The sequence below is a fragment of the Lepisma saccharinum genome, chromosome 7 (assembly GCF_977018435.1).
Source record: "Lepisma saccharinum chromosome 7, izLepSacc3.1, whole genome shotgun sequence".
Taxonomy (NCBI): Eukaryota; Metazoa; Arthropoda; class Insecta; order Zygentoma; family Lepismatidae; genus Lepisma; species Lepisma saccharinum.
Window position 1 is genome coordinate 58,169,190 of NC_139235.1, and position 17,253 is coordinate 58,186,442.

General features: G+C 40.0%; 1 protein-coding gene across 4 annotated transcripts in view; it reads right to left on the reverse strand.

The window, feature by feature from the left end:
• LOC145989864 (DNA-directed RNA polymerase I subunit RPA1-like) overlaps window positions 1–17,253 on the reverse strand; it is a 275,207-nt gene that overhangs the window by 128,643 nt on the left and 129,311 nt on the right. For all 4 annotated transcript variants that reach the window (XM_083125325.1, XM_083125327.1, XM_083125326.1 and 1 more), the window contains exons 18-19: window positions 7,709–7,994; window positions 6,955–7,083 (exon numbers count right to left, since the gene is read on the reverse strand). In XM_083125325.1, coding sequence (XP_082981451.1) covers window positions 6,955–7,083; window positions 7,709–7,994 — 415 coding nt within the window. The remainder of the gene's footprint in view (window positions 1–6,954; window positions 7,084–7,708; window positions 7,995–17,253) is intronic.

The window sequence follows — 17,253 nt, forward strand, 5'->3', positions numbered from 1 at the left end:
TTTCGTTGTTTTAGGACATTTCTCTTTAAAAAAAATCGCTAAAAACGCCAATAATTCGCATTTTATGCCAAATTCGTATTATTTCGATATTTCGAAAGGGCGAAAAATTACCATTTTTCACGGTTTGGGCGTTTGCGAAAAATCAATGTCCCTACTAATTGGAAATTACTTTTTGGCCACCCCTCGTATAAATCAGTAGACGGAAAGTGAAAATTTAGCAGGGCTGGAAGAGAAAAGTCAATTCTTGAAGAAAGTGATTTGCTTGTATGATTGAATGATTTGAGTAAATATGACATTAAAATATTTACATATTTATTATTAGTATTTTATTTCATAATATTGGACATTAACCTTACTCAGTGAGAGATTAATGACCATCTCTCATGAGTTTAAACAGACAGGACAGAGTGTGGCGTTAATTTCATTGCAATACTAGTGTTGCAGTAAATTTGAAGTTGGGAGCATGCACTTGCCAATTTTTATAACGTTCAACAATGCAGATTTATGTTTAACTTTTTCGTGGCTATTCAATATATATCCCATTTGGTTGGATTCTTTTTGTTACCTAAGAATAGTGCAATGTCATTGTAAACATATGTTAACTTGTGCAAAACCAGTAATACGTCAGGATGATGAAAGAAAACCTTCATAAGCACTACTACATTACATAACGTGAAGTGAGCCAGAAGAGTAACAAAATTCGAGCAGCATATTTGCAGTCTAAAGCTCTTCTTGTTTATGCATGCGATTTTTGCTGTCGCATGTTGTAGTGAGGTACTTTGTCGGGTGGCATATTCGACAAAAATCGTATGTATCAATCAGTGGCGTGCCTAGGATTTTCAAAAGGGAGGGGTCATGTGTACATTTTGTAAGTAGTCAGCCCCCATTTTGCCATATTTTCCTGCCTTTGACGTTCTTTTTTTAGAAATACTGACCCAAAGGAGGGTTATAACCCCCACCAACCCCCCCCCCTTTGGGCACGCCACTGGTACCAATGGAACCTATTTGTTTCCATGTTCCTTCAGTTTGACCAACAAAATGCCTTACTACGACTTCCGACAACTATCGGACGGCCCCACCCGCTCGTATCACCTCCATCTGTTTACAAGTCCCCTTACTACTCCCATACGGTCTGACACAGGTCTGGAGCAAGCCTGGGAAATTCATATTGATGACCAACCTCCTCCCTCTCCGCAACATGTCCATGTCACATTTCCGAACAGAGTTTCACATTTTGGCTCATTATTCAACTTGTATGGCACCCAGGAACATGAAACATGTTTCAATCTCTTTGGAAACGTCCATTCTTTGAAGAGAATACTAAGGTTTGCGCCTTCTCAACAAAATAGCGGGAGAAGAGGGGTCAGCCCCAAAATAGCGGGAGAAGAGGGGTCAAACTCCAGATTTTTGTGGGTTTTTTCATTGAAATTCAGGGGTCGCCCCCCAAGCCCCACTTCCTTGGTCCGGCGTTCTGAATTGTACACGGTTGCATGCTCTGATGTTCTAGCTGCAAAACAAAACTTATCCGAAGTAGATTGCTCCCATAGTACCAGAGTTATAACAATTTTACTATTTTTCGTAAAAAAAATCCCATTTTGGCTTATTATTCAACTTGTATGGCACCCAAGAACATGAAACATGTTAAGATCTCTTGAGAAATGTCCATTCTTTGAAAATAAAACTAAAGTTCACGCCTTCTCCCCAAAATAGCGGGGGAAGAAGGGGCAAACTCCAGATTTTTGTTTTTTTCATTGAAATTCGGGGGTTGTGCCCCCAAACCCCCTTCCTCGGTCCGGCGTTCTGAATTGTACACGGTTGCATGCTATGATGTTTTAGCTGAAAAACAAAACTGATCGAAAGTAGATTGCTCCCATAGTGTCCGAGTTATAACAATTTTCCTCCAAAAATGCAAATTACCTATTTTTCGTAAAAATCACATTTTGGCTTATTATTCAACTTGTATGGCACCCAAGAACATGAAACATGTTTCATTCTCTTGAGAAATATCCATTCTTTGAAGAGAATACTGAAGTTCGCGGCTTCTCTCTAAAATAGTGGGAGAAGAGGGGCAAACTCCAGAATATTGTTTTTTTCCCATTGAAATTCGAGGTTCGCGCCCCCCAAACCCCCTTTCTCGATTCGGCGTTCTGAATTGTACACATGCGCTGATGTTTTAGCTGCAAAACAAAAGTTATCCGAAGTAGATTGCTCCCATAGTGCAAGAGTTTTAACAATTTTCCTACAAAGAGTGTTCGTATTTAAAATTCCCACCGAGAAGCCAGAACGAGAGAAATTTCTCTCTCCCTCTCTCTCCTAATGCCATCACTGGTTTCTGGCGCCGTGGTTGTCTTGCGCATAAAGGGGCCTAAAAGCTGAGGCCGAATCTTACAAACGAGATTTCCTGTTCCCATGCAGAGTTCCATAACGATATCTTTAAATAAATAAATAAAAAAATTAAAAAAAGTCAATCAAGACGAAATTCCCTGACATTTCCCTGACTTTTTTTGACACCTCAAATTCCCTGACTTTTCCCGGTTTTCCAGGTCTGTCGCCACCCTGTTCTAGCAGTCTCGGGTAATTGGAGGGGGGGATCATTTACAGCTGGATGCCAAGCATCTTCATATACTGTAATCAAAGTGTCCTGAAGATGTGCAGAATGGCTCAAATTCCACTTTTAGCTGCATATGTATCCACTCCCGATCAGCCCAACAGCATGAAGTGAACAAAACAAGCTTTGTCAAACTTACACATTTTTAGATGTCGCAATAAATTATCAGTGACGCACGCAGGATTTTCGAAAGGGGGAATGGGGTTACCTATACTTTTTATAGTAGTCAGCCCTCACTTTGCCATCTTTTCCTACCTTTTTCCTTTTTTTTTAGAAATACTGGCCAGAGGAAGGGGGCTTATGACTCCTATCACCCCCCTTTGGGCATGCCACTGATTGTTATTTACATCTACGTTAATTCACGATTTATTATTGGATTTAGAAGTCTTGCTGAGGCAAACACCCCTTCCATCAATTGTTTCCCCGTAAATAACGTGTTTCCTTTTTTTTCTTGTCTTTCCGTCAACGTTTAATATTGGTTTAATATTGCCTGATGCGATTATATTATTCTTAGTTAGCATGTGCATTTCCTTCCTGCACTGCTCTGTTTGTTCAATTTGTTTATCAGATGGAAGAACAAGAAGGAAAAAAAATAGGTTGTCCTTTTTTATTTTAACTCCACACTTTGTATCTGGTGCTCGTGTTTCCTATGGTCAAAGCAAAACAACCTTCAGAGGCAATGCCGTTTTCATTCCTTCAGAGTGAATGAGTCATAGCTCTGGACCCTAGAGACAAAACATTGGCGCCTGTTGCCAGCATACATCCCTCCGACCGATTTGTAATGGGAGGAAGGAGAAGGGGGACAAAAACAGGTGGTGAAGCGGCGCTGAACAAGTCTTATCAGAAGTGTGCTTATTCCCAGCCAAGTTGCAGGAAGAAAGAAGGAAGGGGGAGGGGAGAAGGATCACTGCTTGAAGCTCTCCCATGTTGTCATGTCAATGCTTCACAGACATATGAGCAAGATTTCCGATGCGGGGCATTAAAGAATGAGAAAGAGGCTGAATCCTTCAATTACAGCATAGCTCTGCACAGTGCGGGAGTAATGAGCTCATGTGCGGGAAGATGCGCATCTTTTTTTTTTTTCACTTGCAGTACGCTATGTTCGTTGAATGCACGTATTCAGGTTGAAGAGCATCTGTGTAATTTTAGACGCCAGTGGAAAGTCTTTTCACCTTTATGTTAATTGATTAAGATGTCTCGTGTAAGGGTGCTCACTTCCACGTGAGCAAGAAAATCGGAGCAGAAATACTTGGCACTTTTCAGTAATTACAAAACTAGTGATTGGGGATGGACGATTTCGGAAATTTGATATCGCGATATATCATCAAGGAAATATCATCACAGATGATACGATACTATATTTTTTCCATATCATGATATCGGCGATACATTGTCTCCACGACATATATCACCAAATATTGTGATGATATATCGCTGATGTGATATATATCGCTAAAATATCATGATGATATATCGCCAAATATGACGATATATTGCCGACATGGTATATATCACCAAATATCGTGATGATATATCACCGACACGATATATATCGCTAAAATATTGTGATGATATATCACCAACACAATATATATTGCTAAAATATTGTGACGAGATATCGCCAACACAATATATATCACCAAAATATCATGACAATATATCGTCTATTAGTTTATATCGCCTGGACAATATTTTTTCAATATCACGATATATCGTCTGGATGATATATCGCCCATGAGAAAGCAACCCCCCCCCCCCCCGAGCAAATGAGAAAAAGGTGAAGGTAAAGTTTTCCATGCACTTTGCACCATGCAGAGACGCATATATAGGTAGAGGGATGTGGGAGATGGTATGATCAGTCACTTTTACCCTACATATTCTTCAATTTTTCTATTTATTTATTTTTTATAATTGGGAAAAGAGAGACACGGTAGTATATAATATGGTGAAACTAATACTCACTTTTATCCGCGTCCATCAGATCTGTCAATGAAAGAATCCAACAGCACCTAGCAGATGCAAAAAAAAACACCCAACCCACTACTGGTCTTGCTAAACATATCAAATACAATAGCCATCAAATTCAAATATCAAGTCAAACACACTGCCCACATGCTCGTAGACACCAAAATCAAGGAAACGCATGCCATAATGCACTTCCTGAACGAGCTAAACATTGATAGCGGACAAGCGCACCACACTTTGATTACCCTACTTCAACAGTTATCGCCCGGAAATAGCAGACGACACAGATCCAGATGCACAGTTAACAACAGTGCACCTAGCAGCAGCCAGAGAACAACCAACAAAAGATGCATGCCAAGCAACAGTACAGCAAGTTCCAACGAGGATGGTGGCAGTGGCCACTGAAATTAATCGAAAAAGAAAAAAACATCTTCGCGGATAAAAGTGAGTACTAGTTTCTCCGTATTATTTTTTTTTTTTGGCCAATTTGAAGGTGAAGTGATCAGCACCATGCTTGGGCAGCCCCCTTGTTCTTTTGGCCCAAATACGCATTTTAATGACATTTAGATATGCACTAAATTTGGCTGTTCTCAGAAAATATTGCCACACCCCTCGTTTATTCACTCATTTCTTTTGGCCCCATCATATGCATAGAGAAAACATTCTCTGCCTCACGTAGAAGAATAATTTATCCCAACCTCACCCCCCTCCCCCACACAATTGATTTGACACAAATATTTTCCCATCAGTGAGTAAAATATAGCCCTATCTGCCCATAGGAAAAAATGATCTCTTTAGCTTGTGCGTTTTCAGCTTCATTCTGATAACCAAATGATATAGCGTTCGTGAAAAAAACTTCAGGATTAGAAATAATCGAACTCTCGTACTTCCAATCATATTTCCTTAGGAATCTAAATGAATTTCCATTGAAGAAAAAGTGCAGTTGTCATCTGGTATGACAAATCCTTGATTTTTTCCATTTTCAACGTTACAAACAAGAAGAATGGAAAAGGTTTTACAAACAAGTCCCCCCTCTTTTTTTCGTTCCCGTCAACTAGGAAGGTATCAGTAAATACAACCTCTGACAATAAAGTTCGGTGAATGATCCTGAATATCGAAAGCAGATGAATTCTTAATGAAACCTATTTTACTGTCCTTCGAAGTCCAATCATCTATCAGCATATTTTACAAATCTCTTATCTCCACCATTCTTGAATACTGCTCTCCTATCTGGACCATGGCTTCAAAAACTAATCTCTCCCGGATTGATTCTGTCGTCAACTTCTTCCTCGCCATTGCTCGGCACAGAATACCTTCTCTCAGGCACCTTCACAAAACAGACATTATGTCTGTCTTGAATATCCAATCACCACACACTCGTCGCGAATTAGCAGACATAAAATTTTTGCACAAAATCATGAATGGTAAAATTAAATCCGAATTTCTGCTCTGCAAATTTCATCTACGAGTCCCCACATGGCCAACTGCAACACAATCCCACAAGCCTCCCCTTCTAAAGTGGTCTCTTTTATACAGGCTTCCTTGTTCATATAATAACCTGCCTCCAAATGTGGACATATTCTTGCCAGAACAAAGTTTTAGAAAATTGTTAATGATGTATGTATAATTTTGATTTGTTTTCTGTGCCATCTTGTACTCTATTTTGTTGTTGTTGTTATTATTGTTATTTTCCTGCTGTTACTGTTCAGTGTAAAATGGTCATTCAGTACTTTAGGTAAAATAAATAAATAAATAAATAATTAAGGATGTTAATAAACTATTAATGGTATTCAAAAATATTCTGAATTTTCTATTGGTCTGCAAATTTTATATTGGTTCTTGATTTGTATCGGTAAAATTTCCTATCGGTACATCCCTAACCATCACAATACATGGAGGAGGGAAGGGAATGGTTTTGATTGATTGATTGACTTGCTTCATTTTACTTCACTTTTTTGTGCCACTTTTGGATGATATGCGAAGTGGGGATGAGTAATAACATGATGAAATTGATGAATGGACACTCACAAACATTGATGCCCAGGTCGGGATTCAAACCCGGGACCCCTGGTGTCATAGTGTGATGTGCTAACCACTCCACCATTGGGGCTGGCGGGAGGGGAATGAGGAAAGAGAGATGGGTGAGGTGGAGAGGTGGAGGGGGAGAGAGAGAGAAACAAGCTCAGCAGCACGAAGTCTCTTACTTGAAAAAGAATTACACATTTCAGCAGGTTTGATGTTTCAAAAAGAGACATTTTCCACTACAAACTTTCTTCTGTGTGCTTACAAAATGGTTCTTCTTGGAAGAAGCAAACAGCTAGAATGCAGGACCAACACTTAGCTACTCTTTTGTCACATGTGTAAGTATGTATCAGACCAACCTGAATTACACTTCCATCACTGTCCCGAACGGTCATATCATAGTTGACTACAAGGCCTTCTAAATGCTTTATCAAGCAGCGCTGCAAATAACCACTTCTACTTGTTTTCACAGCAGTATCTATCAATCCCTAAAATGAAAGAAAAAATACTGTCTTATCTTTTCAATATTACATAATGCATTCATTGTATAGAATCTACTACCTACCAAAAACGGTTCTGCTTAATAACACTCAACCAGAGTGTTTCCAGACCATGGTTCCTTACCTTTTATGTCCTGCATTATCGCTGAAAGTTGAAAAAATGGTCACATGAATGCACTTTATAGAAGCACATCCTCAATGTTGAAACAAAAAAGAGAGGGAAAATAATAAAATATCTAAATTCTACCATAATGTAATTGAATATCTACTGCCTTCCTTTGTTGCATAAAATTTTAATTTTCACTTCCTCTTGTATAATACTTTTAATCTCAAACACATTGCAAGGCATAGCAATGGGTCTATGATAAAATGCTGCAACTTGTGCAACTTTACATGAAGAAATCTACGAGATAAAAAAACAAAAACACATTAAGGCTTTCATTTGACTGTCCCTTGTAGTTCACAAATAAAAAACAAAAACCCATTAAGGTTTTCATTTGACTGTCCCTTGTAGTTCACAAATAAAAAACAAAAACACATTAAGGTTTTCATTTGACTGTTCCTTGTAGTTCACAAACTAAAACTTTCCATAACCAATGATCAATACACTCACCTCTCTGCCAGCCATACAATGGAAAAAGAACTCCTGAGGCCTGATACCCGTCATAAATCGTCCATCAACAAAGCCACCTGCTCGCGGTGATGTGTCATACGGGGGAAAACTTGGAAGGGCTCTTCCTGATATCATCAATGGAGGACGCTTCCCTTCTAGCTCAATTTGGCCCAACAGACATGAAATTTGCATAGTGTTTACTGTTGACCCCTTGGCCCCAGACTGAACCATCAACTGCAAGTTATTGTTTGGAAATTTCTTCAGAAGGCCAGAAGGCATGCATGCTCTGCAAAACAGAGATAAGAGAAACAACACTGAGCATTATGCAAATATAGAAAACTGCAAAACCAGGATGGCTACTCTGAGACCCTGAAAATATTCAAGCATAATTCTCGGTTTTCAAGTCAACTTTCCAAAAATTCAAGGAAACAAGTAAAACGTTCCTTCTATTTCAACCTTACATATTACCACCCCGTCCCCCTCCCCCACACACACACAAATATATTAACAATATATAGGGTTATTGTGATTCCAACATGTCCAGTCAGACAATAAAGTGACGCTAAATGCAGTTGAATTTCTGCCTTAAAGGAATTCCTAGCTTAAAATCTCAAAAAAGGTTAAACCTGGCACTATCACATGACTAACCACATCTGACACAGAGATAGTTATGCGAAGAGCATTAACACATTATACAGACAGAGAGAAGTCTGCTTTGTTTTCCACTGCAAGTTTCTTTGCTTCCTCAATAAACAAAAAAGCTAAACTGTGATTGGATTAATAACTTTTCACGTCGATGGAGTAAAATTCCTACAGAATTCAAGAACAATTTCCAAAGCCAATAATTCACACATAATTCCCAGAATTCCTGGTAAGTAGCCACCCTGTAAATGTAGAATCTTGAATTTGTGGAATGTGGACTTGGTGGAGGAAATACAGTCAGATTCACATTGCACATTTTTCTGTGGGAAAAAGAATAAAAATGTAGGAAATTAGGGTGAAACTTAAATGCAGGTAAAGAATGAAGATGACACAATAAATTTTTGGACACAGTTGATGAGAAATCTAGGGTGTTAGGGAAAATGCACTTAAGTCACAAACTGTGATTTTCCGTTGCTTTCATTTCAGTACTGAATCAATTGAAAAATATACTCTATTCACAAGTGTATAATGGGTGTAATGCACACCCTGGTTTTTGATGGGGAAAAAGGGACAAACAAATATATCTTGTATACAATGTGCAGTACAATTTAGGTTCAAGAAATGGCTTTCTTAGTTGTAGGTTGTAAAGCTGTTGCTATGCTGATCAAGATAGAATGACATTGAACCTATTCAATGAGTCAAGTCATCTGTTGGTATGTGGATTGATTGATTGATTGAGTTGGTGCTTTAAACCCTTAGTAAGCCATGCGGTCTGACGAAAGTAAGCCCAGTGTCGCCGAGGCTTTGAGCGCGAAATTTGAATTCATATACATAATGGAGAAAAATCGTAATAACTCTGGCACTATGGGACCAATCTACTTCGGATAACTTTTGTTTTAATACATCGGTGCATGCAAAAAAGTAAAATTTGGATGCCCCAACCATGAGGGGGGGGTTACGGGCGGGGGCTGCATCCATCGAATTTCAATGAAAAAAAAACATAAAAATTTGGAGTTTTCCCCCTCTTCTCCAGCTACTTTGGGGAGAAAACCGGAACTTTTCCTTTTTTTTTCAAAGAATGGACCTTCCGCAACTGAATGAAACTTGATTCATGTTCATGGGTGCAATACAATTTGAATAATAAGGCAAAACGTAAAACTCTAGCGAATTTTAGCCAATTTGCATATTATTCATAAAATGGGACCAATCTACTTCGGATAACTTTTGTTTTGCAGCTAGAACATCACTGCATGCAACCAAGTAAATTTGGATGCCCCAACCGCGGGGTGCTTACGGGCGGGGGCTGCATCCCCCGAATTTCAATGAAAAAATCATAAAAATTTGGAGTTTGCCCCCTCTTCTCCAGCTACTTTGGAGAGAAAACCCGAACTCTTGCTTTGTTTCGTTCGCACTTGCATCTTGTGTAGCTACTGTGAATCTTCTTCCCTGTTGACTTGGTTCTTTGTGGAAATATGTCCTTGTGGAAATATGCCCGGAAGGAAACGATTAGGAAACGATTGTGCAACGATTGTGTGTTAGGGAAATCGATGAGCTGTTATATGATACGAACTGTTTATCCTAACAGAGGAGTGAAGGGAGCCTTTGCAATTGTTTGTTTTGTCTCTACTTCTGGATAGACTCACACATCTGGTGCCTCTGGCTATCGCCAAGCTTCATTGCATTTCTAACATAGAGGCGACAGAAAGCTGACACCGCCAAACCTCATCGAATCCCCTCTCTCCTTGCCCCCACCCCACCACTACTTCAGCTGGATCACTAGGTCTAAACACAAAGAAGAATGTGTGCCTTATCAGTACTAAATCACAGCGTTGGAAGCTTGAAGGAAAACAGCATCGTAAATACCAAGCATTCATTGTGTCTGTCAACTGACCAGCGAACACGTGAGCCCAAAGCCCAAACACGTGACATATTCCGAGAAGGGGGGGGGGGGTTTGGAATTTTCGTAAACACGATTGCAGAACCTGTTCCCGACCAAACTGCCAGTGTTTCAACCTCAATATACAAATATAAGTGTGGCAAACCCTCGATAATTGTATCTAAAGCTGTTCGTTGCATATGTGCCACAGCGGCTACAAGGGACATACTTTTTTCGTTGCACAGGTGTCACGGCGGCGCACTAAGGGTTAGGTCCACTTTATGCACAGTAAGGCTAATTGGGACTGGACCTACAGTTTAAAGTGGGATCCGAACCACTATGTACTTCTAACGGGTATTGAATCCGAGACCACTTGATTACAAGGCAACAACGTTACTGCTGAGCCACCAGGGAGGCCCGTGTTGGTATGTGGACCACGAGGAGAATATCATCTTGTATGTACAATAAGTTACTAATCCACACCACCTCCACGCTCTCCCTCAGCTGTGTTTAGCATCCCAAAGATTTCACTTCTGTAACCACCTTGTTCGTTCTGTAGTATAAGAGAGCGAAATCAAAATTTTGTTATGGATTTGCCACACTCAAGAAGTTATTTTTCGTTATATCTTGCCTGACAAATACCTCTCATACACATCCCGTGTGATGGGAGGTGCATGCTCGAATTCTTCCAGAATGGCACAGTGTTGCAAAACGTTCTGTTACAAAGTGAAAAATCAGAATAAATGGCCATTTCACATTTGCAGGATTCTTTAAAAAAAATATTATTACTAAAGAATCCAACCTGATAACTTGTGTTTCTGCCTACTAATGTACACGTGTTATATGGAGTGACATAGTGAAAAATGTGTGGTTTCATGTTGGCTATCTGAATTATTCTATGCATAATACGGACCACAATTTTTGGGGGTAAATATTTTGGGAAAAAAGTTCACATTATAGATGCGTAAATACGGTATTATAAGTATAATTTTAAACTTGACATGTGTAAAAATTCTAAACAGTGATCCAACATGTATATCATGTCTGTAGTGGTTATTAAAAGAATAAATGTAAATAACTGTCTGCTGTACTAAAAGAAAAATCAATGGCAGATTTATAACATCTGGTTGGGGATGAGAGGGTTAACTGCTTTTACCCTTAAGCAATATTGCACTGCTGAGCATAGCTTGAAATGTAACATCTAGAACCATACCATGGTCACTAGTGTAAACTGATAGTGATTGACCGATTGATTAGGCTATTTTGCACCAGTCACATTACATAGGGTCCTGCCCCTTACCACAAATAAATATAATATAACGTAACTGTAATGTCAGAGGCATCGCACATGCATACCCAAATAAATCTGAAATGCAAATAATTATAATTATACTTATTCATTGAACTCTTATCTCCTTCAAAACATCAAATGTTCCCACACCGCTTTACCAACAGAGGTGGTGGAGAAGCATGATATAAGTGATATCAACCCACATAGATCATGGCACGCTCGCAAAATGCAAGTTTCGTTCCCTCTGATGCTGCAGCAATCGCATAGAAAATGCTGACTGGGTCTTCTGGCTTGTTCCCTGTGCCTGGGGATTTTGCATCATTAGGAAATCCATGAGTGCACTCACCATGTTAGCAGAAACAGGCATGCACTAGAATGTAGTGTTGCAAACCCATTCCATTTGAGATAGTGTGATGAGTTGAGTCAACCCATACATCATTGCAAGTTGAGGGATTTTTTTTTTTTTTAAGAAAAGGAAAATTTCAACGGTATATTGTCCCTTTCATCCTGTTCCAAGCATGGCAGGGGCAAGAAAGAAGGGGAAGGGGAGGAGGACAACTGAAAGCAAAATGGGTGTTTTAAGCATGCCTGCTATCGCCTTTGCTTAGTGCATCTTGGCCAAAATAAACGGTCATCCCTGTGGCGCAGTAGTTGAATTATCATTTCGCGCAGATAGAGCGTACATCAATCAATCAGCTGTTCTGCATTGTGTGCCTGTTCCTGCATTACAAATTTGTTTAGCGCTGTCGAAAGGTCGCTCCTGTTTCAGTGCAAAGTGTTTGATTTCATAATGAATAGGAAAACTTTACTTAGCAAAAACAGAGACTTATTATTTAATGTTGAATTTTTGGAGGGAAGTTAGCTACAAAGCCTGTAGCAACTGTAGTAATATATGGATACGGCAGAAGGGAAGGAAAAATTCTGAAGTATGAAACAGGGCAGTGTGGACTGAGAGTGATGTTAATTTCTTTAAGATTGATTATTCTCTTGATTTCGTTTGATTTTCTTGATTCAGTCAGTCGATCAATAGAAATAAACAACAGCTAGATAGGTTACAACTGATTTCCTCCATGTGGTAGTTGGATCGGCTTCTTTAGTGTACGCCAATGTTGTTATTTTCCTTGTACATAATTACACTGTTCTGCAAAATTAAACTTTTTGTCGCTCCCATGAACCAAAATAGGTGATTCTTATAGATTTCGACCTTCTGAGTTCGAATCCGCAACCCGTTTTTCTCCAGGACGTACAAGTTTTGAGGGAGGGGGTGGGGGCAGGTTTCAATGACCACGCATAGGTGCTATTTTCCCCCAAATAAATTTGCCCGCTATCATCAGAATTTCAATATAAAACAAGCAGATACAACTACATAAAGAGTAAAAGTTCAACATTTACATGTCAATTGGTGTTCCTACTCCTCTTGTAATTTGTACAGGGTGTCTCGCGTGTCGCATTCCAACAGAAGTCTGGCAACATATTCACACTCCATTTCCCACTGTAGCGCCTCTTCATGGTAGCTATTTGTTGATGAAACCTTTCAACGTGTTCGTCGGATACCTCCCCCAAGCTGTACTCTTGAGGAAAGAAGTCCAAGTGACAATGCAGGAAATGTAACTTGAGGGACATATTACATCCCATGGTACGAAATGAAGTAATTAACCTGCCCACAATGTCTTTGTAATTAGGTGACTTATGATTCCCGAGAAAATTACTGCACACGTCTTGAAAGGCCTCCCAAGCCTCACGTTCCACATTACTCAGCATAGAAGGAAATGTAGAATGCTTCAAAACGTCTCTGATTTGAGGCCCTGTAAAAACTCCTTCTTTCACCTTGGTCTCGCTAAGTCTTGGGAACAGTTTTCTGAGATGAGTAAATGCTTCACCATCTCGCTTCAGGGCTTTGAGAAATACCTTCATTAGACCTAATTTTATATGGAGAGGTGGTAAGAATACTTTCTTCGGATCCACAAGAGGTTCATTAGCCACGTTCATCTCTCCTGGGACCAGTTGGTTCCTTGGTGGCCATTTTGTGATGGTGTACTGCTCTTTGGCTCGACTGTCCCAATGACACAAGAAACAGCCGTGTTTGGTGTAACCTCCTTGTAAACCGGTGAGGATGGCAATAACCTTAAGGTCAGCACATACACACCACTTAAACTGTTCGTAATTTAATTTCTGTAGTAGGTTCCGCATGTTCTCGTATGTTTCTTTCATATGCACAGCATGAGCAACAGGGATGGCAGGATATTGATTGCCATTGTGTAGTAACACTCTTCAGGCTAGTCCGCGACGAATCTACGAACAGTCTATATTCTTCAGTGCTGTAGTCAAATTTCAGTTGTTCCATAAGCGACGGAATGTCACTGCAATACACCAAATCAGCATCCTTTGTAAAATTAGGAACTAGGCTCACCTCTCTTTTTCTGGACATCGATTTATTCACATCTCGATCAAGTAGATTCCATTGTTGAAGTCGTGATGCAAGCAACAGGGCCTTGCTCTTCTGAAGGTTTAAGTCTCTGATCAGATCATTCAGTTCTTCCTGACTTATCACATGTGGTTCCTTAGTGTCAGACACTGGGGCGTATTTGGGATCTGAATGCGTACTCGAAAATTGTGCAACATCCTGACAAGTCGAAGGTTCTTCGTCGGATGAAACACTGCTCAGTGTGTATGAGTCTGGTGGTACGGGTACAGGCAGAACAACATCATGTGGGACAGGTCTCCTCGCGGAATCCAAGTCAGGATACTGTATTTTATGCTTCGTGCCTTTTGAGAAACCTGTAATATTGGTCAGGCAGAAGTAACAGTCTGCAACATGATCCCGGGGCTCGCGCCAAACCATAGGTACAGCGAACGGCATTGATTTATGTGTACCTTTCAACCATCCTTTTAGAGAGTATGCACACACGAGTTACAACTTTGTTTGGGAGCCCAATCGCGATCCTGGTCGCCGACTTTACACCCGAAGTACAGGTGGTACACTGTCCTTAGGAACGGTGACAATGGCCTACTTTGTCCCTTGAAGACCACTTCCCCACATATGTAGCAGAATGAATCTACAGAATGTTTGCAAGTTCGTGGCATGTTGGTTTAACACAAATGTCAATATTTCACGGAGAAATATATTTCCTTAACGGTATACACAGACACAGAGTAACGCGACTCTCTTACACCACGATCACCACGGAAGTAAAATATGTGCTTCACGAGACAACGAGGTGGATGTCTTGGTGCCTTTTTCCAGCCACATCCGGTTTGTCGTCTAGACAAGAGGGTGCCAACGAATGACCGCAAGTTGATTACGAATCCTTTTACCTTGAAGGAAGCCAAGGTGACAGTGTAGGAAGAGTGTAACGAAAATAAAACGTTGAACTCCAGTGTACACAAATAAGCCTGTCACACATAGTTAAAAACTGTAAGATACCATTCACTTTAGAGCCAGTGATATCGTGAAAATATTTCTTCCAGCAGTAATGTTAAAATGCAAATTATTCACATTTTTGTTTTGACATTTATTTAGAATTCTCAAAAAAATGTGTGTTGTGGGCGAATTCACTGTTTTTTGGGGTGGGTGGGGTGTATTTGGTACTTTTTCCTATTTCGGGGCTGGGGGTTGTGGGGCCAGGGGAAAGAATGTTCCTAGGATATAGTAACAATTCTTGGATTGAGATAAAAATACACAATTATGCATTCCAAGCATAAAAAACATATTTCATTAAAAAAGTACAATTTTTCGGTAAATTTTTATGGAAAATACCCCCTAAAAAAACCTTACGTGCTGGAACTTTTTCAATGCGATATTCGTAATCAGCGACCCGAAATCTATAAGGTACACCCTTTCATCCTCGTGGGAGGATTTTCATGCCGATCAGTGTTATCAGCAGAGCGGGGGAGGAAGAATTTACGAAATATTTGCAAATCGACAATAGTGTTCATGTTATACATCGGTATTTCTATGTTTTGAGTGAGATTAGATCTCTTGGGAAAAGCAACACAATCTTTCTAGGCACAAAAAAAGAAGAGGAGGCGGGGTGGTAAATTTTGTTCTGGTTCGACTGTGTAAGATACATCGTAAAAAAAAGTCACTTTTCTTTGCTTCAACCAACTTCATTCACCACCCACCCCCATTCGAGAGCAGTCCTAAGTCCTTCCTTGATTTGCATTGTAATTCAGCGTGAAAAAGGACATGCCCAACTTGCGATCTGTTTCCACCCAATGCGTATTTTAGGACACGTCATTAAACAGCGTCACAGTTGATAATCATTCGGGTTTGGAATTGAATTTCACTTTAAACTGTATTCAGTCCCGATTAGCCCAACAGCATAAAATGAACTGAAAATGAGCTTTATGAAACTGCGCATTTTCACATATCGAAGTGGTAGATCGTTACTTACTCTCACGTTAATCGACCATTTAATGTTGGATTTAGGACTATTCTCGATGTCAAACACCCACTCCTCCAGAAGTTTTCCCCTTGAATAATGTCTTTTTAATCGGTCTCAGCGACCATTCCTACATTGAGCACTTTTTTTTTTTCACATGAATGGTTCTGAAGAAAAGCGGATGCGAATTAAATTTACAGTTTTGCTTATGAGAAGGTGCAGAACATGAAGTTGTTTTAACTTTTGTTTTCCTTTCTGGAGATCAAATTTTGTTATCGTCAAATCAAAATAGCTTTGCGAGATTCAAAACAATAACTTTTTTTTCCTTTGTGCTAGATGAGTCAAGAGCTTTGCAGACACTAGAGAAAAAACTCACGCCAGCTGCACCGTAAAAAGGAGACCGGCTGGAAGTTCGAGCAGCAGGTGGCGGAAGAGAAAAAACCCAGCATTTTAAAGATAACGCAACTGTCGAAGACAGAACTTTTAACAGCAGTGTAAAGAAAGAAATTACCCTTGCTATACGTTTTACCATGCAACAGACAATAATACGGGCAATATTTCATATGCAGACAACAGCATAAAAAAAAATAGTACCTGAATTCTACAATTATAAACATTGCCGTTTAAACCAGTGGCGGAGAATGAGCTGGGGAAAGGGGGGGAGGGTCACTTTTTTTTTGCTTGGTCTATGGTTTTTGTTTGTTTTCAAGAATATATCCAGAACTGGTTGCCCCACCCTCGCCTGTAATCAGCCCGTGTGCACACACGAGCAAGAAAATCGTGGCTGAAACAATCAGCATCGCCCCTCCCCCTATGTTTGCTGACAGGAAAAGAGGGAAAAGTCTGTCAGGCAACAGAACACTTTTTTGGCAGATATTACGACATCGACACAATTAGAAAAACGTATGAAGTGGGAAACAGGAGTTATAATATACACGTAAGATCGAAGTAAACGTTTGTGGAAACCTGGATGACAATGCATTAAGCGGGTTGACGATCTTTAGTTGGCCTATGTGGTTTTGATTATTGCTAACAGTTTCGCTTCTTTATGAAGTGTTACAGGTAACAAAGAACACGTTTTGAATGAAAGCGGTTACCGGAAGTTGTCGGCTACAAGGCCAAGAGTTGCTCACTCACGGGAATCTGCTGAACTCTAGGTCAGAGCTGGACAGATAGGTGAGACTTCCAAGTGCCATGCGTCTGTATTTTGGAACATTCCTGTGAACTTTTCTCTCAAGGTGGTGTATTTATCGACGAAAGAGCTTCACCTGCCATACAAATTGGCAAAGACCAAGTCCAGCAGTCATTTCGGGCTGCTGCCCCCTCCCCTATGAGTTTTCAGCAGCTCTTAGGA